At 34.6% G+C, this 25,633-nt stretch overlaps 2 protein-coding genes across 2 annotated transcripts in view; one reads left to right on the top strand and one right to left on the bottom strand.

The window, feature by feature from the left end:
* Window positions 1–5,663: 5,663 nt before the first annotated feature.
* LOC129229586 (intraflagellar transport protein 140 homolog) lies at window positions 5,664–13,153 on the bottom strand. The gene has a single exon (XM_054863923.1). It carries the CDS (start codon window positions 13,151–13,153, stop codon window positions 8,765–8,767), a length of 4,389 nt encoding a protein of 1,462 aa, XP_054719898.1. The 3' UTR covers window positions 5,664–8,764.
* Window positions 13,154–13,759: 606 nt separating this feature from the next.
* LOC129229331 (heparan-alpha-glucosaminide N-acetyltransferase-like) overlaps window positions 13,760–25,633 on the top strand; it is an 84,385-nt gene continuing 72,511 nt past the window's right edge. The window contains exon 1 of the mRNA XM_054863623.1: window positions 13,760–13,881. Coding sequence (XP_054719598.1) covers window positions 13,839–13,881 — 43 coding nt within the window. The 5' untranslated portion in view covers window positions 13,760–13,838. The remainder of the gene's footprint in view (window positions 13,882–25,633) is intronic.

The raw sequence follows: 25,633 nt of genomic DNA, 5'->3' as shown, positions 1-25,633 counted from the left end.
TTCCTTTCAATATCACTTAGTATTTGAAAATAAGGACTAATGTAAATGTTTCACCTTTAAATACTATAAGTTGGTCAAATGAGCTCATCTACTTTTCAGGGTACACATTTATTTTTGTGCATGATCCATACTGATGTTGGATCCTTAAACATGTTTCTTTTACAGAGAATTAATGATATTAAAATCAAAATTTCATAAAATGCAAATAGCAATAAGAATTGTAAACATGCATTTTATGAAAGAACCCCTTTTTGGAGTGCAAAAGAAATGAACTTATCAGTCAAAATGTATGAAACAAAACTACCTTCCTGAAAGTATAAAATCTTGCAGTTGACCATTAAAAATATTAGAAATTCCTGTATGGTTTGAACGGAAAATATGAGATATTTTTTGAGTATGATTTAGACGTTTATTTTTATTTTAAGTCCTAATTCTTCATAATTTTTATCTTATTCTTAACAAATAGATTTAAGGTTTTATCTTGCTTTTTTGCTATTATAAAAGAGATTTGTAGTAGTGTCAGTCTTTCTTTATTTTAAATGAAATTTAAGTATGTTGCTGTAACAATTCATAAAATAAATAGCAGTCTTAAGACTGAACATATTTCACTTTTCCAAAAAAAAAAAACTAATTGTAGGTTGATTAATTTTCGTTTTAAAATTAGCTAAAATCCAAATTCAGCTTTTATGTAGATAAGTGAATATTAAAAAATTAAAACAAAAAGTTTAGCCATTTTATGCTTCCTTGTAATTATTTATCCTTCCTTTCCCTGTTTTTTTCACCATTAACCAATAACTTGATTGCTTATTAATTTTTGGAGCAACACCTCTACTAGGGCTGAAAGATTGTTCAATCCCATGTTATGAAAATTGAGATCTTACTTTTATGAAGGCAAAGATGCAGCAAAGTTATACATATTCACTTAGTATACCTAAAAAACTTTTAAACATCCAAATCAATTTTCAGCATTACTTTACTTACAGGTGGGCAAGACGCCTAAGTAATGCAATACATTGTTGGTTCTATGACAATAAAATGTGTTTCTAATGTTCTTAGCATATTCTTTTGCATTGCAATATTTTCTATTCCTTCTTAAACAATAAACAATTCTAAATATACTGCAATATTTTCCTAGTTTGTTGCTAGGGAGAGCCTCTCTAAGCCTAAATTTTGCAGTAGAGAGGTGCCAGTATTTCTGAAACTCTGCTGCCTATGGTTGGCACTTTCATTAAGTTGAATTGCATAAATTTTGCTTCAGAAAAACATGCTGAAATAAAGGACTTCAGAAACCAGTCAAATGCCAAAATGTCTAATTTTAAGAAATTTAAGAATTAAGAAACATTTAAGAATCATATTGAAGTATTCAATAGGAATTACAATGCTTCTTGCTGAAAGAAATACATCTAAATGTGTATCCTTTTCTGTTAAATATATTATAATCCTTATCAAAAAAATTTAATACAGTCCAACCTCATTAAAAGAAACTCAAAGGACCATCAGAATCAATTAATCTTAACCATACCTCCTCTAATCTGAAAAGCAATAAACAATGAATAATATGACGGGCAAAGGCTGTTTGTCTTAGCAGTAATTTGTTTAAAGCATGTTGGAATTAACCAGGTTTTATTGTGTGATCGTAAAAACGCTTTTTGAAATTTTAGAACATGGCTTTTGACTGGCTTCTAAAATAAAAGATTCAAATAGTTGTTTTTAGACTTAAATATTGTTTACTTATTGAAACATTTTATGCCATTCAAGTAGTTATATCTTTTAAAAACAATCATACTTCAAACACATTTGAGGTTGAGAATATTTTTATGTTAAAAGGAAAAAACTTTTTTCATCTTTAAAAAAAAAAAAAAAAGTTAAAAGCTTGTGTACTTTTTTAGCACTTGCATATTTTAAATAATGAGCTTTCAATTATTTTTTTTAATGTCAGAAATATGTGTAAAAATGCAGTTAAACTCATTTATAATAAAACTGTTTTCAACAATACAGAGTTTATTCTGTCATTAAGTCAATGTTGCCTGCAAATTTCCATTAGAAAAACAGTGAAATCCTGCTACATCGAACTGCAAAGGAGCATAAATTTTGTTTGTTGTAACAAAAATTTCGTTGTAATGGAATTGGAGCAATGTAATGGAAATTAAATTAAGATTTAAAATTCATTTGGTTGAAACAGATATTTCGTTGTATTGGTATTCATTGGAACAGGATTTAACTGTACTGTTAAACTGCCTGAGTTTTACCAATATACAGTAAACTCCTGATTATCGTTGGAATAGGGTGGCATGGTAACCCGTGGATTATCGAAAACCACAGATAATCCGAATAATAGGTAAAAACGATATTAGTGTATACAATAAGTAAAAAATATGAATAACACTCACACATAGATTTAAATTATAACTAAAAACATTGCTACCTTGCATCTACTAACATTGAATGTAAAAATATAGAAAAAGCAAACAATGAAACTCATTAAGTAAAAAACATTTAATGATCGTTAAGAAAAAAAAAGTGAAAAGACTAGCGGATAATCCGACCGTCGATAATCAAGAGTTTACTGTAGTTTAAAAGAAAACCTTGGTTTTAACATTTCTTCCAAAATTTTTAAAGTTAAGTTCAAGAAATTGAAGTTGAAAAAGAAATCACAATAACTCTAGAACAGCCTTTGTTCTTTCACCACCAGCTAGAATAATTTTGCTTACTCAATCTATGACCATTCTCCTATTTTTAGATCTCAAAAGGATTCATCATTATATGGGTTCATGTGAAACGGGATGACATTTGACAAATTAATGATGAAACAACTTAATTTCAGATCAATTACAAACTAAAACAATAGACTAAGAGATTAAGTACCTACTGAGTAATTATTGCAGAAGCTTCGAGTAGTTAAAAAGAGTGTCTTAAAATTTGCAAAGCCAGAGAAAGTGATTAACTAATAAAAAAAGAATAGCTTAAGAATTTATTAGACAAAATTATGTAAGCATTTCTACTACTAGACTTCAACTGCAAAAAAAAAAAAAAGCAAAAACTCTCAAGACGGATTTTTTTTAATAAGGGGGGAGGGAGGGGGTTGAAGTATATAAAAGGATTTCATATGGAATGTTATGGGTAAGAAATGAAAAACATAAATACAAACTCTAAAATTAACGATTGTTTAAAAAATATTGTAATGAATAAGCTCTCTTATTTTATTAGTAATTTATAATTCATCATTAAATAAACAATTACAGTAGCCGCTCGTTGTAGCTGCTCGTTGTAGCTGCTCGTTATATCGCTCTTTTCTTCTGTCTCCCAAAATATTAAAACCTAAAAAAAAAACCTTGCTTTAAGTTTGAAACCATTCATGAAAACATAATATGGTATCACACCAAAAAGGTTTCTCCCTTCTTTATTTTGTCAATGAACAAAACGAAGATGCTTCTATTCTTCTGAATTTGCAGAAAAGTAGCGGTGGCAATTCCTGTCATCCAAAACCCGCAGAATATTTTAGTTTAAGACACAGTTAGGAAACTACTTGACGTTATCTTTTTTATTGATACTACAGCCTTTACAATGAGTGAGACAGCAGGCAAGTGTCATACTGGCCTGAGTAGAGGAGAACAGAAGAGAACATACCCTCTTCTCTGGAGACTACCTTGTAGTACAAAAAAGATTTAAAAAGATTTGTGCTTGGTTGCACAATTCGGGATTTGCATCTAAGAAAGGAAGGATGACCTGGATGAGCAAAATACTTTTCTGGAAACAATATGGTTACTTTTACTTTTCACATCCTTTGTACAGCATTGACAAGATTAGAAAGTCTATTGGGAGGGTATTGGAATGCTAATTCTGAATTCTCATCTCACAGTAGCTAAGAAAGATCCATCATCATTCGCGATTTGATGTTAGTACCTTTTTTAATGCTGAAAATTTACTTAAATTTTAATCTTGTTTAAATTTTGATACGTGTGATAGTACATTTGTGAATTTCATCAAAAACGTTTGAAAATCATGTCAATAGGGAAAAAGCAAAAATTAAAATTAATTTGATTTCTGAAGTTTTGAATTCAAATTATGTTTTTCGCAATCACGAACTGAGACAGGAGCCTACTCATTGGAGTTATTGTTTCTAGAAACGGCTCCTGTCCCCCCCCTCCAAGCCTGCCTCTCCTCCTGGGCGGTTACATGTACATAGTTGTGTGTGTAAGTGTGCAGGCTTGTGTGTGCGTAGATATGTGTGTATGTGTGGGAAGTCGTGTGTGAGTGTGCCTGTGTGTAGGACATGGAGGCCTCCGACCAGGAGAAGCAGATAGCTCAGGACCGGAGCAGCCGCGACGCGCCGCCTGCAGAGGACGGTGGGCGGTGGTGCTGCAGAGGCTTCTGGTTCAAGCTGAAAAAGGCACAGACCTCAGAAACGGTCAAATGAGAACAATAAGCAATCGTGATTGCTCAAAAAATGCATATTTACTTTATGTTGGATAGATAACTATTTTTTATGACCTTGGTTATATTGCACCTTTTCGTTGTCCCCCAAAAAGTGTGAAATAACGAGATGTTACTGTATTAAGTTTTCTCTTTAATACACAATGCAGGCCCGGGTGCTATTCCAGGGTCGGGCATGGTGGACTGAGCTGTTCAGCCCTTGGGTCAATAAAATAAGTATGACCAAGTGTGCTTGGGAACTAAACTGTGGGGATTCCGCATTAGGCTGACCACCTAACCGGAACACCTGCCTAGCACCCCAGAGTCCTTTGTCCGGAAGACTGAGATGAGCACAGTAGGCCTTGGTCCCCATGGGCTGTCGTGCCATTGGGTTTTGTTTTTAATTCAAAGTAACAGTATAGTAAACTAATAGTAACAGTTTTCTCTTTAATACAATCATATGACATAAGTTAAATAAAAAAACTAATTTACTTTTAAAGTTTTTGTCTTATTCAGTGTAAACAGTTTTTAAAGAGACGGAAATCCGTTGAACAATGGAAAACTTTCACCCCTGCATACAATGAAGTTATTTTTGGTCTTGTGCGTTAATGATTTGAACAACATCATTTATTATATCATAAATATTACATACCCTCTAACATTGTTGTAACCACGTTCGACCATGTTTTTAGAATTGAAAGTTGTAATCTTGAATCGGTCTTATTTTGAGAAAACTAATTTTTCATTCAAAATTTGTAAAATACTTTCTGTCAAAAAATGGTAAAATATTCAATTTCACTCCTAATTTTCATTCATTTTTAGAATTGATGAATGTATAAAAAAGAAATGTATGAAAAAGAAAGATCAGTCATGAGATGTCATCTGTCCACAGCTTGGTAATTCACTATTCCAGACTAATCAGTCCATAACAAGTACAAAACTGCAGTCTCTAGATGTGATAATTGAGCTGTCAGTATGTTGCATGTGGATAAAATTGATTTAAATTGCAGCTTTTTTCTTGCTGAATTTATTTGTGTTTTGATTGGAGCTTGCTTGAAAGTATTCAACACATAATTTGTAGGTGAGGTGTAGATTTTGCAGTAACCCAATGTGCGAAATAAACACAAGACTAGATTATTTTTTGGAATTAATTATTTTAAGTTCTATATTTATATTTCAGAAAAAAAAATAACACATTATCTTTCTCTATAGTATAAATATAAGTAAATATATGTGTGTGTATGTATCAAAATTTCTGCGTAGGATCTTACTCCATCTGGGTCCTAAGAACATGCCATACTTTCTCAGGAGAAAAAAATCCCAGAGACAGGACTTAATCTCTAAGGAAAGAAGCTCTCTAGTCTTCAGAACTTGTTTTGAGGCATAATTAGTTTAAATGTCATCTGATGCGTGAAATTTCACACAAAACTAAAAAGTGCAGGAGCTGAAATCCAATGTAAATTATGCCCTACCGAGAAGAGACATGGGCTTCCAATTCTTTGCCTCTTTCTTTTTAATGTCAAACCATTTAACGCTTTATTGAACATTAACAGCAACTTTGCATATACAGGGTATCCAAAAAGTCCATGACACGTTTTAAAAATTGATACAAAAGCAACCATTTGTCATATCAATATATAGTTTGTGCGACAACACTTCATAGGCTCAAGAATTCATAGCATCGTAAAAAAAGGGGCGGGGGGAGGAAAAATTATCGCTGAAAGTATGTTTTTCTTATTGTGACAATACAGCTGTCAATGCAAACTACTTATAATTACACTTTTTCCTTTTTTTTATGATGTCATAAAACATTCTTGAACTTGTGAAGTATTATAGTGCAAACTCCATAGTGATATGTCAATATACAGACCCCGAAGAGTTCCTATTTTCCCTACTTTTTAGAGCTCTCTCCGTATTTTCCTACTTTTTCCCTTTTTTTCCTACTTTTTCTTTCTTTAGTATAGCACTTCTAATTGTGCATTGATTCTTATTTTTACAATGCCGCACCGATAATTTTCTACATGTTTCAATTTTGAAAAGCAAAATAATCAAGCAGATCCTGAGCTTTTCATTGACTAACTACATTAATTTCTGGAAGGAACGCCGCGGCGGCGTTTGCGTGTTTAAAAGTTAAATTTTCATAAGTGACTTTTGTGCTGTTGCGGTGTTTATGATGGACTTTTCTTTTTATCGCCCCGACTTCAGTCCTACTGTATTAACGAAACTAAAAAAAAAAAAATAGATACTGGCACATTCTGATGCAATTATACATTATTGACCTGTCAATTAGAAACTTTAATTAAAGTAAACGGCCGACTGTTCAAAAAATGCAGGAAAAACCGAATTTCCTGTCCGCCGAGTTTTTGTATGATTACAAGTGAAATGGAGCTCTATTTAAACAGAAAGGCAATGTAAAACCTTAAAAGGAACATAAGGAAGCAAAAAATGAAAAACTTGTACACTGTACATATTTTATTGATGTTAGTACAGCATAAAAGCGACCAATAACAGAAATTCGCAAAAGCGGACCACTTCAAAAATAATCGCAGAAACTAACTTTTTTTCGTACATTAATATGATTTTTGTACATTCTAAATTGTAAACATGATTATAAAATTTATAAAATTTCATTTTCTTTCCTTGAAAAGAGTGTATTTGCAAAAAAAAAAGGAAAAAGGCGGCAAAACCTGGATAAGCAAAACGTTCCTGATTTTTGGAGAAAAATCGGAAATCAATTTAAATGCAATATTTTGTTTTTATTTCTTCACATTTTTAAAAGTTGGGGGATAGAGCCACAAACTAATATGTATTTTTTCTTTCTTTTTAATGGGTATTTTCTACTCTGATATATCATCAATATCGAGGAGTTGCTCATCATTTTTACGTGTTGTGTTTATGGCAATGCGACATTTCTGAGCATTTAAAAATTTTTTGACAGACTCTTACTCTTTTCGGGTGTGGCAATTATACCAATGCGGCATATCTACTGTAAGTTATTGTACTTAGTGCGCCTGATCAAAGGGAGGGGGGGGGGGGGTGAGAAAGAGATATATGCAGGCATTTGATGCCAGGTGCTTCCCCCTCACTCTCAATTTCGTGAACAATTTCCGAATGAATATGTTTGTTGTATGGTGAGGATTGAGATAAATTTTATGCCTTCCCTTTTATGCACATAGAAACATTAGTAACTGATCTTTGTCTTTGATAAAAATGTTATGTTTACCATGCATGGATGTTTACCCTTTTTTTTTCATGACAAAGATTTTGGAACAAGAAGGAGGTAAAAATTGTCAAACCATTAAAACAATATTCGTTTTTATTGCTTTATTAAAATTAGAACTGGCCCGTCACTTTGATTCCACCCCCCCCCCCAGAAGTGGCTAGCGAAGGATGTATACTGTATGCAAATTTTATCTGAAAACAACAAAAACCGCACAAACTTGTATAGCTAAGCATTAATTTTCCAAAGCCAGGGAGGGGAGAAATTGAAAATTGACCCCCATAAATGACGTGCCTGAAACAAAAATGTATGTTGAATGCTACAAATACATAACATAGTACAAACCCTTTAGTCGACTTATTTCGTTATTTATTTAGTTTAATTATTTTATTATAAATTTTATGTCCCATATTCAAGAACACATTTATTTTAGTTCTGCATTTTCAGTCGTTTTCATCTTTTTTTGTTCTTGTTTTTTCAAATTCAAACATCTGCCTCTGTTTATGCAAGAATGCATGTCAGTTGCTGATTATTTTTAACTAAAACTAATTTAGTATTTGCTTTGCTTTTGTATCATAGTTTATGATAACAAAAGCTGAAAGTGTTGGTATTTTTAAATGATAAATGGATGCTCTCGAAGGAATATTTTCGTTTTTGACAAAAAAAATATTTAACAAAAATGGTTTTATTGCACCAAAATAGGAGATTTATTATTATTAATGTTTTTTTTTTTCCGATTGCTATATTGCATTTTATTTTTTCACACTTAAAAGTTTTATTACTATATAGGTGAAATTTGTTTCTTTGTTTAGATTTTACTTTCATATTTTTGTAATTAATATCTTTGTTTCCACCAGTTTGTCCCTTATACTAATGGTTGTCAATCGTTTTAATGTGTATGTGTAGTCCTATCTCTTCCTATTTTTTCCTACTTTTTTAAGTGATTTTTTTTCCTGCTTTTCCTTTTAATTTTTAATTCCTTATTTCCTACTTTTTCCCCTCAAAAAACCACTTCGGGGTCTGCAATATGTTGCTTTTCTATGAATTTTAAAAATGTGTCAAGGACTTTTCAGACACCCCATACTATTGTGTCCTAATAACATAACTATAATAATAAGTTGATTTCATAGCTTATAAAAACCTATTCTCTACAGCCTGATACTCTTCTTCAATTTCTTCTGTATCAGACAAATCATTTTCTGAATCTTTCTTTGAAACAGAGAATTCATTTTCCTTATGTGGTTTCAGATCTAAAGCTTTATAGATAGCTTTTAAATTATCGACTTTAATGTAATAGGGCAGATTGATTCCAGGTAATGTACTCTGCATTTGTTCTAGAATAGAATACGCTACTTTATAATTTTCTCGAGAGCAAAAATGTTCGACCAAGAAACCATAAATATCTCCTCTTCTTACAGCAGCTTCTACATTTTCAAGGTGCAAAAGATCCCTACATTCTTTGACAGCATCCTCTGGATTACTTTCATACAAGTGTCGTATTTCCACAAATTTGCTTATTATTTCTATTTTAGATTTTAAGGTTTGCAATTTGTCTGAATTGGAACTGCCAGAATTTTTTGCTTGACATTTGTATGCTTCTGTCAGAGCCTCAAGAGCTTTCTCATAATTTTGATATTCATCAATTTCATCTTGAGCACAGGCTTCATAAAAACTTGATAACAAGTCCAAAGCTTTGCCTTTGGTATAGAATGTAATTATATGTTTCACAACGTCCCCATTGTTCCGCCAGTCTAGAGTCTGCAAGTAGTTTGCCGCCATCACATATATTTCCCGTTGCCGAGACACATTGGCAAAAAAAATTATTCTGTCTGTATCACCTGATTTTAATAATGCTTTCATAGCTTTTATCTTGTCACCTGCTTGAGTAAATTTTTTAGCTGCTAAATGGTAATTTTCTTGAATCATACATGATTCACCAATCTTTTCTAAAATGAAAATTCTCAGTTGTTTATCAGTTTCATTTTTATCCAAAGTGAATTTTTCAGCTAATTCTTCGCCAATTTTTACATTATTCTCAACGCAAAGGTTCAATGCTTCTTCATACTTTTTAGCCATTATGAAAAGATTTACTGCTGTGTCAAATCTTCCTCTTTGGATGAAAAATTCGGCACATTGCTGTAACAACTGAGGATCAGCATCAGGTGGTAATTCTGTAGCTATTTTCTGCAGTACATCGTATTCCCCTTCCTGGAAGGCCAATTCAACAGCATATTCAAGATTCCCAGCTTTATGGTACAATGAAATGGCATTACTTATATTCCCTTGTTGTTGGAAATGTTGTGCAACATCTGCTTTCTCAGCAGGCCCTGCCATCATCGCCAAGTTCATTAACTGTTCTTCCAAATTATTTTCTTTACAAATACGAATGGCGTTGGTAAAGGCTCGTGCTTGAGTGAAAAAATGTATGGCTTCTTTTATGTTGTCTTGATTCTCAAATTGTCTGCCAAGATGAAAGCAAGCTGCTCGATTTCCAGTCTCATTAGCAATTTCGGCAGCCTTTTCTAGGTTATTGCAATAACAATATAATCTGACTAGAGATAAATAATCTTCAGCAGTTTTGTAGTAATGTAAAGCAGTTTCCATCTCATCAATGCTTTCAAGGTATTGTGCCCACCATCTGTGAATTTCTGGATCTTTACTCTTTTGAACATACGCTTCCAAAGCTCTGGGATCGTCAAATAACATGCGAGGAATTTCAAAGTGATGAGTTCCTGATTTTTCATAGAACTTAATTGCATTGTGAATGTCACCCTCTCGTTCTAAAAAGTTTGCATAGTTGTAAAAAGTGTCCCGTAAGTGTATTCTGTCTTTAGCTTCAGCTATTTCCAAAGCTTTTTGCCACTGTCCTCGACATTGGCATAATTTATTAACCCAATCATATCTACCACAACTCCTAAAAAGCTTCTCAGCTTCATCATACATCTCTAAATGAATAGCAAGTATTCCAATTTTTACTTCTAGTTGAGGTTCTTTAGCGGCTTTATTGAGAGCTTTTATAGCAAAAGTCAATCCCATTTTTCCAACACATATTTTTGCCACATCTAATCTTTTTGTTTTCACACACATCTTTGCCATGTTTTCCCAAACAGATTCAGAGTCTATTGTTTTTATTGCAGAGAAAGCTTCATCAAAACTGCCAGCTGCAAAAAAGTAACTGAAATTCAAAAGAGCTTCTTTGGTTGCATTGTCACAGCTTTCAAGACCAATAAAATTTTGCATTGTTTTCCTTTCAACTAAGGATTTGTGGCCTTTGACCTCTTGAACTTTTTCATCAGGTGCAGGGTCTGCTTTCTTTTGTAAAATGTAATAATATGGAATTTTTACTCCTAACAAATTAGCCTGGTTTTCATCTAATGCAAAATAATCTTGCACAATCAGTACTTTATCAGGAGTAACATACAAAGACACTACTACAGTTTCAGGTTTCTTTTCTGTGTCCACGATGCTATTCTTTTTCTGTTTATTTAGCATTTTTCTGAAACTACTATTTGCAAAATTTTTCTTCAGTGGAAGGGGCAATAATTTTGCTTCACACACCACCAGTCTAGGGTCTTCTTGTACCCAAAAATGCTGCACTGGAAATCGACCACTTACCATTGCCGACAAATCACTGGTGTTTGATATTTTATCATCTGGTTTATTTCCTTGACCTGTAGCAAAATCAAACTGGCTGAAAACATTCTTTTCAATATCCCAAACAAACAAATGTGGATCAAAAATCGAACCAGTTTTAGTTTTTATACAAACAGTAAAGCTTACTTTATTCCCCTTATGATTGCATGCTATGCTTGTTATCTGCTTGTCCTTAATGATATTTTTAGCGTCATTTGACGAGAGTACAAGTTTAGCTTCGCGACCGCTAATATCCCAGATTTTAGTGACACTAGTTGTGGATGCAGCAACAAAAAAGTCCCCAGAAGCCCCCATAACTAGAGGTTCTCCTTCATCTTTTGTAAATTGAAAGTAAGCTTTGAGTGTTCCTTGGAAAGTCTTCACATCGATTTTCCCTTCGCTTTTTACATAAACACTCTGATCGTGCAAAAGGATGCAATTAGAAGATACTGCAAATGTTCCCAAATGCATTGTTTTTTTATCATCAAAATTAACTTCATAAAATATCAATTTATCACTGCAATGTAGGGCAACAGTATTTTTACTCATATAAACTGCTTTGATTTCCATTTCGGTCAAAAGATGAACAGATAGCTCCTGCGATACGAGTTCAATTACCACCTGCCTTGCTGCCATTTGCACAGCAGACAAGCCATCACTGAATGCAAAACACATTTTCTGTTTTGAAATTATGTAAGTGTCTCTACTGGTAATCATAGCCATTGTTTCTAGAGCTTCACACCATCCAAAACTCCTGATGTTGCCATGGACTTGAAGTAATTTCTCAACTTCCCAAACAATTTCATCATCATCATCAACGTCTATCAACTGCCAAGAGAAAAGAAAACCATGAATCGTGCCAGCTGTGAGGACATTCCTTGCAGCCATAAATGAGATATGCGTGATTTGTTGTGAAAGGGCAAAATCAGGTATCACCAAGGTACTGCTTTGACCACTATTTACATTCCAAAGATGAACAGAGTTTTCTCCTGTGCTTATTGCCAGCAGACTTTCTCCAGCCCAAACCATCACAACATCTGTGTTTCTGCCGCTTAATTTAATTTTTCTCAATTCTCGTACCGATCCATCTTGTTCAATGCTGAATTGTGCCAGTATCAGTGATTTTGAAAGTACAATTAAGATGTCCTTTTCCTGATAATATGCTAAATAACGTATAGATGTTTCCATTTGAAGGACACCTTCACAGTAACCATTCTTTTTCATAAAGAAAACAATGCCTGACTGACATCCAACAAACAGTTCAAAGTCATCATCTTTGTTGACGAAACTCAGCCTTTGTTCAAATTCATTATCTTCCCAGCTGGAAAACATATTCAGAGCTCGTTCATCTCCATCAACTGCAGCTCTGGCGAGGCGGCTGATTTCTCCCTCGTTTTCTCGATTGCAATTTGTACGGAAAACCATATCCACTATAGAGTACTTCAAGGACTGAGTAAGCACAATTTCAAAGCTTCCTCCAGCATCAAATTTCCAAACAAACATGGATCCATCAATATCTCCTGTCACAAAAAATTTCCCATTTTCATTGAAAGCCAAAGAACACACAACATTGTTATGATGCTTGGTGAAAGAGTAAATTTCTCTTCCTCCAATTTCACTCCATATGGCTAGATCGCCACTTTCCCATCCAATTACCATACATTTTTTTGTGGGGTGCCATTCCACTGCAGTAACTTGAATACCTAAGCGAGGAGAAATTTTCGTCCGCACAACACTACAGTCATTTGTATAAATACTTACTACACCTCCTGAATTGTCATCATAAGATGCAACTGCAACGATCGGAAAACATTTGTGCCAAGTGAGGAGAGTTTTCTGAGGTCCTGCTAATGGATCTTCGATTTTTTTATCAATATAAAGAGCCATGGTAAAGGAAGAACAATTGTTTTTCAAATGCTTCCAACATACCACGTTTTTAAATTAGATATTTCTTTTAAAAGCATAATTTATATCACTAGACAGACATCTTTGCTTCAAACCTCATTGTTATCTGTATCATAGCAACCGCTGTCGATATCTAAACAAAACAATGACGAAATCTACAGTTACAGTTAATAATATAATTCTATAAGAGAAAAATAAATTAAAAGTTACGGAAGTTTTTAATGAAATATATATTGGATTACTACATTATCGAAACAAAGTTCTGAAGTAACAGTTTTCAAACCTCATAGTTCGATTTCACATCAGATATTTTAACTAAAAAATATTATTTTTTTGTCGTCTGTTTTGCACGAGATCTGTTGTTTGTGGTTTTGTTGTGTTTGGAAGTGTTGCGTCAAAATATTTACGTTTTTGTTTCACATTGCATTTAATTACAATCTGAAGTGATTAGCTACAATGACAGCTTCAAAAGTATAAGTTGTATTTCAGTTACGAAACAATTCAAACGAATCAAGGGTACAAAATATATTTCAAACACATTTTTTCCTTCATTCAAAAGAGCGAATAGTGAATCCCAGAATAAGCGCTTGCTTTTGTTTAGAAGTAAATTCAAACTTAAACTGCATATTTATTTTTCGAAAATTCAAAATTGGTCAAATCTATCATCATGCTGAAGATTATTAACTTTTTATGCATTCTGACCTTTACAGGTGAGTGTTAAAACTTTTTTTCTATAGAAAGTATGTAAAAAATTAAATGTATATGTATTACAGTAATTAGCGTTTTATTAATATGAACTTCTAAACCCTTGCCAAGCATACTAGCGACATGCACAAACTTCTTCGTAACTGGTGTTTGATTTTGTTGCAAATTAATCTTTAACCATGTTGATTTTGTTATTTTTTTGTTTTGAGTTAAACATTTTAATACTTATGAATAGTTTTTGAAATCATTGCATTGGTATGGCCCAGAAATGCCCACATAGGAGGTCACTACGACCTCTGAAAAATTTCCTCTTTCAGCAAATTTTGTCTGACGATTTTGCAAATTTTAAACCCATAATTGCAATTTTTAAATGCTTTAATGTTATTTTCCTCAGACGTTCTTTGGTGTGAATGCCTATATTTTATCATTCGGCAAAATGGGTGTTACTTTCGGCAAATTGAGAATTTCCGCAATCAAAAAATTTCAAATTTGGAGCACCACTCGTATGTTCCTGTAAAAAAAAAATTCTGGGAGGGGAAATGTTTTTAGATAAAAAACGATAAAAATGCAGGACATTTGGGGTTAAAATTTTTAAAGTAAGGGGAAGCTAGTGTGAAACTGCAAAGTTAAGGGTGCTGTACCTTGCTCGACTACACCACTGCATTGCACTTGCAAAATAGTTAACAGGGGTCGATCCAGCGCCAAATTGGGGCCGCTTTGCGGCTCCTTCACAAAATTCCGCATGGCAAAAGCGGCCCCATTCACAAAATTCCGCGTCTCAGAAGCGGCCCCATTCACAAAATTCCCCATCGCAAAAGCGGCCCCATTCACAAAATTCCGCGTCGTAAAAGCAGCCCCTTCACAAAAATTTATAAAAAGACAGCTTTTCACAATATTTTTTAACCGCAAATGTGTACGCATCTACGCGGGAGCCTCTTCCACCTTCCCCATCTTATCTTTTTGCTTGCTGCGTGAGGTGTTTTTGCTTGAGAGCGTCAGAGGGGGGACGGGAGAGGGACACTTGTGATTGGTAGCTTGTTTTCAGGAAAATCTTAAATTTTACTTTGATTACGCAATATATATTTAGTATTTATTTGTGTTGAGTTTCAAAATCCAATTCTAAAATAACTTTACTTAAAATTATTTTACATGCTGTTTTTATATTTTTATTTGTTTTGAAGATCTTGATTTCCTTACATCGACCATGGTAAACGAATTTTTCGCATTTTTGATGTTTACTGTACCTTGTTAAGAGGCAAACAAATAACATTTCTTATATATTTATTAACATCATTAAATTGCAAAGTTTTAAACGAAATACCTACTCTGGAAGAACGTCAAAAGTCAAAAAATTAAACGCTGAATGCTGGTGCAGTATTATTTTGGGTTTTAATTACTTTTAAGTTTCTCAAACACATACATGGAATCTTTAATGAGTATTTCACTTCTGTGTTAAGAAATATGTGATATCTTTGAGTCTGTTCATATTGTATTTATTAGGAGTTATCATTACGTTCAGCTGCATGTGCAATTTTCATTGCTCTTAAAGTATTTGAGAGGGGCAAACAGGAAATCTGTTGTGAGACTTTAACCTTAAGAAAGTGTGCCTTGCATATGTATATTTGTAAAAAGCAATAAATGTAATGTATGTGTCAAATTATGAATAAAATGTTAAGGGTCTTACTTCCCCCCTCCCCCAGCGCATTTTCTCTTGACAGCTTTCAGGTATTCTTCAAGAATTTGCAATCACCCCTGAAACCTGTATAAGGCTTTTCTATAACGATACGACAGCTAAAAATGCTTTAATATAATCTTTTCCAAGAAAAAAATCATGAGAAGGTCTTTTTTACAAAAATAAAGAAAATTCACAAAAATAATTTGCTTTTTCACAAAAATAACGAAATTTCGCAAAAATATTTTGCCTTTTCACAAAATGGGGACCCAAAAAATAAAACCTGGATCGACCCCTGGTTAATATTTGCATATTATAGTGTTGCAGAATATGTTTTTTGCAATATTAAGAAATTTTAATTATAGTTTGATTATAAGGGATCAATCTAGTTCTTTCTTCTTGGTACTGTAATGTGAAAGGAAGTAATTCTTGAAAGAAAAAAAAAATCATGCTCCATAGTAAAAGGCTCTTATGCTAACATGATTCTGTTTGAAGTCCCTCTGGCCAAAATAACTTCCAGGAATTTTACTTTTGCTCAAAATTTGAAATTTTAGAAAATGGAATTTTCTGAAACAAATACTTTGTATTCCGGTGATTTAATTCATCTAAAAAGTAACAAAAGTCACCTTTACAAAATTTGGGAAGTAGCTGCTTTTACGTTGAGAAATTTTGGGAAAGGGCCAAAATTAATCCAAACTATGTCTGTATAGAATAAAAAATGTTATTGATGGCAAATTCTGAGTCTATCCAGGCCTCTCTTAGTTGGTGTATTCCAGAGATTGTCAATTGAGTGTTAGCAAAAACTGCTGATTTGTTTTTTTTTCGTTACATTATGCTATAGCACGAAAAAAATGTGTATTGATACATAGGCAGCTTGTGTACCCAAAAAGTGGGAATCAAAAGAAGTGTAGGGCTTGGAAGAGGGGGGGGGGGTGCCACTGAAGCTGATTTATTTTCTGTAAAATCAACCATATTACTGGATTTTAACCGTTACTAATTAAATGACCTCCAAAGAATGGAAGAAGGCCTCAAAAATTGGGACGGATGTCTACCGTAGACTTTCTCCTTCCAATTCAAAATTGCATTCTTGTGAAATAACATGAAATTGGTTCATTTGTTGTATTTTTTTTTTTATTTTTTTTGTGAAATAAATCAATCCACCCTGCCACAAAATCATTTTTCTGTCGATCATTAATTTTTAAGTCTGAAAAAAGAGAGGGAAAGTCCTTATTACTTTTGGAAGTGAGGGGGCACTTATCCCCTTGCCCCTCCTCTTCCTTCGCATACAAGCTGCTTATGTATTGATATACTTAGAAAGACTCCAAAATTTGGATGATATAAAATGTCTCACACTGTTTCCTCAACTTTGCATTATTTATTGCCAAATATTATACATGTGAAACTCTTCTTTTACTTCAATATAATAATGGTTAAGCAACTATTTTTATAATGAAATAACCTCCAATAAAATAACTCATGTGCGAGTTCGTGCAAAACAAGCCATTACATTTTTTAGATATTATGCTGCACATGATTTATTTGAGTGTGCCATTCTGCGATATTGTAGATTGCTCTTTGGTATTACAATCCGTTACCCATCTCTCGAATTGGTACCAGACAGGGGGAAGACAATAGGGCTGGTCATCCCCAGGGCTGCAGAGAGCCAAGGCGGGCCCCTTGTCAGTTATGTCGCCGTCCCCTCCCCCCCCCAAAAAAAAGAAGAAAAAGAGAAGGAGGAAAAAACGGGAGAGGAAAAAAAAATCAAAACTGCTTACTAGAAAACAATTAACTCTATTTTAAGTGCCACAGCAATGAATACCAAAAGAGTAAATTTTAGTTCATCTTTACATTTGTCTTATTCTGAATTCCCCCTCCCCCTCCCAAGGCCTGGGCCCATAGTTTCCGACTAGGCTGACATGTCCTCTTGTCGGGCCTGATCATCCCCCATTGACCGCCACCCCCCAAGAGTCTAGCACTGTTAAAAATCATATTAACAACCAGGGTTCAAAAATATCCGGTATTTTGATTTGTATCCGAAATTTTCAATCAAATGCAAACTTATGTTTTTAAATAGTAACTGCTAACTGAAATCACTGTTGCCTATTTTCTGATATTATTATAATAATATATAGACTTAAACATTTCTTTCATTATCAAATTGAAATTTCATTATTCAGTGTTAGATGCATATATACATTTTATTTTCATCATTTGTGTAAAAGCAGTAAACATCATTTAAATTCAGGTCTAGAAAAATCTTTAAAACTTTACATGTCTTACCAGGCATGTTTGTCTAAAAGGTCCATGCCCAAATAAACTTTTACATGCCCAAGTTTTTTTTAATTGTATAATAATAAAAATATTTAAGTTTGTTGTCTAGTATCAATCACACAAAAAATTAATTTCACAGCTTTATATCTGAATCAATAATTATTTCAATATACAACATAAAAAAAGTTTAAAAAAATAGTACACAGTAAGCCATTACAATTAAAAATACTTAATTTAAAAATTGTAATAATTACATGCCCAGCTGGGAATGTAAGGGTAAAAGATTCATGCCCGATCGGAATTTTTACATGCCTCGGGTATGTTGGGCAGTATAATTTTCGAGCCCTGCTTAAATTGCATAAATTTCATACAAAAATTAATATGCTTTAACTGGTATTTATAAGAAACTAGCAGTACCCAAGGGCGCCCGTAAGGGGGGTAAGAGGGGGCTCAACCCCCCCCCTTTTAAATTAGAACTTCCTTGCTTTTAGTACTTTTTTCTTTGCAAAAATGCAAAATTATTTCTTTTCTAGCCATTAATGAATATATTATTAAAAATGTCAAATTTTAATAACTCTAATCTGTACTGAAATCGATTTCCATGGGAAAAATATCCTGTTGAACCATGGCAAAATGTCTGACCCCCCGCCCCCTTAAAATTTTGCATATGGGTGCCCATGGCAGCACCCGCACGGCGCTGCCCATGCTAAGAATTTAAAGGTAGTCCATTGAATAAAAAAAATCCACAATTCCTTCCATCCCTTCTGATGTGAAATGATCATTTTTCTTCAACTAAAATGGGTGCAGACATTTTCAAAAACCTATTAGAGTCTCTTTGGAATTTAAAACTATTCGCCAAAAAGCATAAAGAGATAAGCTTTAGCTTTAAAACTCAAAATAATCTTTGTTCATCTGTTAACACACCAAGCAATCATGCTGCCGAAACCCTGCCCTTTAGCGAGTGAAGTGATTTTTTTTTCTGCAATTTAAAATGCTTTGCCATTTAAACAAGACTTTAATAAAAATGTTATAAAGAATAATATCACAATTGAATAATACGACCAATGAAATTATTTACTTAGATAAGTAACTATCTTCAACCATAAGAACAAAAACAACTGTTGTAGAAATAAGGAAAACAAAACCCAATGGAAAAATCCCACAAAATAAAATTATGTCCCTGAAAATTGAAGAAAAAAAATGCCTTCAAAAATCAGTTCGCCGATTACAACAGTCCCACAATAGCATAGCTATCGACACTGTCGGCCAGTGCCCTCTCGAGTTAACTTACCCTCCCATCTATTTGGAATTCATAGAAGTGAACAATTAAACTTTTGAATGTGCAGAGGAATTAGTGGATGCTATTTTAAATATTTTCAATGCTGCTTATAACTCGGGGACAGTGCCAGAGAACTGGAACCTGGATAAAATAACTCACTCTTTTAAGAAGGGGTCTAAAGGTAATGCTGGGAATTATAGACCTGTAAGTCTGACCTCCGCGATTTAAAAGATTTTCGAAGCTTTGATCAAAATTAAGATCATGAATTTCTTAGAGACTAATAGTCAGTTGATTAGTTTGTAGTATTGTTTCAGGAAAGGTAAATAAATACAAATACAAATACAAATGTGACGACCAGCAACAGGCTCTGGGCCCAGCTAGGCTGGTCCTAGTCAATTAATTAGTCCCCAATGAAGATCAATGATCCTCTTAAAGCTATCCACTCCCTTGCTCATTACCGCCTCTTCCGGTAAGCTATTCCAAGTGCCCACGACCCTGCTAAAGTAGTAGTTTTTCCTGATTTCCAAGTTAGCCTGAGATTTAAATAGCTTAAAGCAATGACCCCTTGTCCTGCTTTCCCCGCAAAAATTTAATCCATTTACATCTTTCATTTTGATAAATTTAAATAACTGAATCATGTCCCCTCTGACTCTCCTTTGCTCCAGGCTATACATGTTAAGCCTATTAAGTCTGGCATCATAATCTAAATCTGAGAGTCCCCTTACTAATTTAGTTACCCTTCTTTGAACCCTTTCCAATACAAAAATATCTTTCTTCAGATAAGGCGACCAAAACTGAACAGCATACTCCAAATGAGGTCTTACTAAACTCCTATATAAAGGCAGAAGAACTTTCTTAGATTTGTTTGAAATAGATCTATTGATGAACCCGAGCATTTTGTTGGCTTTGTTACTAGCAATACTGCACTGTTGACTAAACTTGAAGTCCTGATTTATAAAGACACCCAGATCCATAACATTTTCTGCCTGATTTATGACTGAACCCTGTAAACGATATCTCATACGCTTATTTCCATGACCTAAGTGTAGCACTTGACATTTCCCTACATTAACTGCCATACCCCATTTATCTGCCCACTTAGTAATATGATCTAAATCCTCTTGCAGCTGTTTTACTTGTTCTTCATTTTCGACAATCCCCATAACTTTTACATCGTCAGCAAAACAATTCATGCCTCCAGAAATATTTTCATTGATGTCATTCATAAATATAATAAACAAAAGAGGCCCTAAAACTGATCCCTGAGGAACCCCACTTAAAACATCACTCCAATTAGAATGATTTCCTCTCACAACTACTCTTTGCTTCCTACCAATAAGCCAATTTCTAACCCAAAGTAAAGTTTTTCCTCCTATTCCAATGTCAGCTAACTTGCTGAGAAGAGCAACATGCGGTACCTTGTCAAAAGCTTTTTGAAAATCAATATAAACAACATCCACACATTTTTTGTTATCTAAAGCTGAGGTAACCTTGTCGTAGAAATGCAATAAATTAGTAGTACAGGATTTACCTTTCCTGAAACCATACTGCAAACTAGTCAACAGACTATTAGTCTCTAAGAACATCGTGATCTTAATTTTGATCAAAGTTTCAAAAATCTTACAAATCACTGAAGTCAAACTTACAGGTCTATAATTCCCAGCAATACCTTTAGACCCCTTCTTGAAGAGTGGCGTTATGTTAGCCAGCTTCCAGTCCTCCGGCACCGTCCCCGAGTTATAAGAAGCATTGAAAATATTCAAAATAACATCCACTAATTCCTCTGCACATTCAACTAAAATTTTTGGATAGATATTATCTGGTCCCGGAGCTTTAGTTGCTTTAATCTTTTTCAAATGAAATAAAACCACCTCCCTGGAAAATACAAAATCCTCAAGCTGTATAAAAGCTTGTGTCTTGTTAGTGTCAACTGTTGAGATACAGTTATCGTTAAACACACTGGAAAAAAAGTTATTTAGAACATTTGCAATATCCCTATCATTTTGGATTAAATTTCCATACTCATCAACCAAAGGCCCAATTTGACTGTTTCGAGCTTTCCCAGAATTAGCGTAAGCAAAAAACCTCTTAGGGTTCCCATCAATGTCATCTGCCAGCCTTTGCTCCAATTCCCTTTTCTGAATCCGTACCAAATACTTAAAATTTCGCCTTGCCTTACCATACTGGAGCCTCTCCGCACTCTGACCAGTTTCTTTAAACTTACGAAAAGTGGCTTGCTTATAATTAAGAGCTTCTTTAGTCTTCCTGGAGAACCACATAGGCCAAATATTGGTACTAACACCTTTTCTCCTAAATGGAACATAGTCCCCAACGGTATTAGCAAGTTTATCCTTAAATTCCGTCCACTGCTGATCTACGTCGCTATTTTCCAACCCTGACGAAAAAACCTCTTTCAAGCTCTGCCTAAGTGCAACAAAATCGGCGTTTCTGAAATTGGGCACAAACCTAAAATTATCATCTTTGCACACTTCAAATTTAACCCGGAACCTAATGCTGTTATGATCACTATCTCCAATATGCTCCCCTACACTCAACCCCTGAACAAAACTACCTATGTCACAAAAAACTAGATCCAAAATGGCCTCCTCTCGAGTTCCCTGAGTTACAACTTGATCTAAGAAACAGTCACCAATTACTTTTAAAAATTCCTCTTCTTTGCCATTACCAGGATAAAAATTATTCCAATCAATACCCGGAAAATTGAAATCCCCCATTATGATAACGGATCCCTTACTGGACATGTCACTAATAATACGGTACATCTGCTCATCTTGTCCCTGGTTTGAATTAGGTGGCCTATAAATGTTTCCAAAGCGTAGCTTTTTGCCCTTACTGCTCATCAACTCCAGCCAAACCATATCAATATCAGTAGGCTTATCATTTATGACCAATTCATTGCAAATAAAATTGTCTCTAACATAAAACAAAACCCCACCACCTCTTTTACCTACTCTATCCTGTCTGAACAAATTATACCCAGCAATATGTAATAACTCTGCATCAGATTCGGTAGCCCATGTCTCTGTAATTCCAATAACATCCAACTTCTCATCCATAACTATGCTATTCAATTCATCCATCTTGTTCCTAATACTGCGAGCATTGGTATAGAAAACTTTGAGCATGCCTAAGTTGCTTTTATTTAACACCCTGAAATTTCCTAAATTACAATTGTTAACATTACTACTTTTGTTCGTCACTTTATTTCCATTTCTAGCAATACCCAAAAAAATTTCATTTTCTCGATACCTGATGCTTGAACCATGCCCCCCATTCCAACTTAGTTTTTTGACTCCGAAGCCCTTAAAATTAATCCACTAACCATTTTGACCCCTGTAGAGCTCAGATGCAGGCCATCCCTAGCAATCCAAACCCGTTTACAATGACTCCATACATCAATGAACCTGATACTGCGCTTTTCGCAAATTGACTTCAGTAGCAAGTTCATACACCTCGCACGTTGATTTAGCCAGCTCCTATGCACTCCATACCTGGGAAGCAAACCAACCACTTGGACATTCGTCGAAAAGCTGGTTGCTTTATCCAACAGGGATTCCCATTCCCTAGAAAACTCCTCATTTTTACTGTGGCCTACATCATTTGTTCCCACCCACAAAGTAACCATGTCCTCCTTATTCAATACTCCCTTCTTTTCAGCAACCATATTAACGTCTTTTACCCGAGCCCCTGGTAAACAACACCTAGCCACCTTACGCTTTACTCTCCCAACTGTGTTACCCACCTCCCTTACCATAGAGTCCCCCAAAATTACACCCTTAGTTTCCCAATCTAACTCCTCATTTGAAACTTCCCCCTGAATCTCTGGAACATTTATACCCTCTACAACTGGCCTACACCCTAATGCTGACTGGGCTTCCAAAACTAGCATCTTAAGTCTTAAGTCTGAGAGTTCAGCACATTTAGTGCAAATATAATCCATGTGCTATTAATTTATTGCATTTCTACAACAGGGTTACCTCAGCTTTAAATAACAAAAACTGTGTGGATGTTGTCTATATTGGTTTTCCAAAAGCTTTTGACAAGGTACTGCATGTTGCTCTTCTCAACAAACTAGCTGACACAGAAATAGGAGGAAAAACTTGACTTTGAGTTAGAAATTGGCTCACTGATAGGAAGCAAAGAGTAGTTGTGAGAGGAAATCATTCTAAATGGAGTGATGTTTTCAGCAAGGTTCCTCAGGAATCAGTTTTAGGGCCTCTTTTGTTTATTATCATTATGAATGACATTAATAATAATATTTCTGAAAGCATGAATTGTTTTGCTGATGATGTAAAAGTGATTCGGATAACAAGTAAAACAGCTTCAAGAGGATTTAGTCCATATTACTAAGTGAGCGGATAAATGGGGTATGGCAGTTAATGTAGGGAAATGTCTAGTGCTACACTTAGGTCATGGAAATAAGCGTACGAGTTAGTTTACAGGGTTCAGTCATTAGTCAGGCAGAAAATGTTATGGATCTGGGTATCTTAATAAATCAGGACTTCAAGTTTAGTGAACAGTGCAGCATTGCAAGTAACAAAGCCAACAAAATGCTTGGGTTTATCAATAGATCTATTTCAAACAAGTCTAAGAAGATTCTTCTGTCTTTATATAGGAGTTTAGTAAGACCTCATTTGGAGTGTAGCTGTTCAGTTTTGATCGCCTTATCTGAAGAAAGATATTTCTGTATTGGAAAGGGTTCAAAGAAGAGTAACTAGACTAGTAAGGGGGGCTTTCAGATTTAGATTATGATACTAGACTTAATAGGCTTAATATATATAGCCTGGAGCAAAGGAGAGCCAGAGGGGACATGATTCAGTTATTTAAATTTATCAAAATGAAAGATGTTAATGGATTTAATTTTTGCACAGAAAGCAGGACGAGGAGTCATTCTTCAAAGCTATTTAAACCTCAGGCTAACTTGGAAATCAGGAGAAACTACTACTTCAGTAATGTCGTAGGCACTTGGAACAGCTTACCGGAAGAGGCGGTAATGAGCAAGGGGTGTATAGTTTTAAGAGGGCCATTGATCTTCATTGAGGACTGATTAATTGACTAGGACCAGCCTAGCTGGGCCCAGAGCCTGTTGCTGGTTGTCACATATGTATTTGTATTTCTAGTTACAAATATTTTGAGAACACGGTCGAACTGGATAAAAAGTATCCTGTGTCCGTCTCCTGGTTCTAAGCTGCCTCCCCACCAATTTTCAGCCGCATTGGTTCAGCCGTTCTTGAGTTATAAATAGTATAACTAACACAGCTTTCTTTTATATCTTATATATAAAAATCTTCTCTGCATACGTTTGTCACCATAAGGCTTTTAAACGGCTGGACCGATTTCGATCAAATTTTTGGAGTAATTAAGTTGTGGCGAGCATGGTTTCGAAGCGCGATGGATTGAATCGGAAATTTTTTTGTTAATTTAATTAATTTAAACATTGGATGGTTATATCTCCCAAATGATTAATATTTATTTTAATCTATTCAGGGTCCGCAAACCTCCTATTTATTCCTAGTTTCCTATTTTTTTCAAAATTTTGAAAATTTTCCTTATTTTTCCTATTTATTCCTATTTTTTTCAATGCATACTGTCTGACCACGGATTGAATGGAAAGGCAAACATCGTTTTACCGCCGGAAATGGACGAATATATTATTTTTTACCGATGGCAGCTTTTGCAGTAGCAGAGTCTCATTCAAATGAGCGGAATACGCGCATCAAATTTTTGCTTTTCTCCCTTATTCACATAGATTCGTCTTATCTGGACGTTTGAAAATTCCATGCAATCCGTGGTTGGACAGTAATCATTTCTTCCGCCCAGGGTTTGAAATAGAGTGTGGAATTGCGCACAAAATTGGTAAATCCCGCGCAATCCAAAGGTCCGTGCGGGATTCCCCCCCCCCCCCCCCATTCTTAAACTCGATAACGAACATCGGGGAAAGCGGAGAAGATAAAAAATTTTTTCCTCCGTGCGGTAGTATTGGCGAAGAGCCTCCCGCCTCCACCAGCACAATCGGCGCAATCCGGATTTCCCCGTCTCATCAAATTTTTAGAGAGCAACTCTACTGGAAACGCCACATCATCACTCTTTCATACAAATAAATAAGAGAGGTCATAGGTCACAAAGTGTTTCTTTAAACGCTCGGCTCGTTTTAAAATGCAACAAAGCCTTTTCGCCATTTTGTCTTTGCGAGTTTAAACATTGTATTTTAAAAATTTCAAACTCCATAGCTTCTTTTGCATTCTTGGAAAGATGGACAATTTTTTAATAAAGCGCCCGTCAATTCAAAGCAATTCAAGTTACATCGACGAATTCTGATTCGGTAGCATCAACGAATTCCGATCCGCCGACATCAACTGATTTCAATCCGCTGGTCGAAATGCAATCGGAAAGCTGCTGGAAACGCCAGTCCATTTTCATTTGATATAGGCAATTTTTTACTTAACTTTTTGATCGTCAGAAAAAAAATCTTTGTGCAGTAGAAATATTATTCTAATCAATGAGGACCGAACCC

This window comes from Uloborus diversus, chromosome 9 (assembly GCF_026930045.1).
Source record: "Uloborus diversus isolate 005 chromosome 9, Udiv.v.3.1, whole genome shotgun sequence".
In the NCBI taxonomy this organism is placed as follows: Eukaryota; Metazoa; Arthropoda; class Arachnida; order Araneae; family Uloboridae; genus Uloborus; species Uloborus diversus.
The sequence above is the reverse complement of the archived record's forward strand: the minus strand, read 5'-3'. Positions and strand labels throughout refer to the sequence as shown.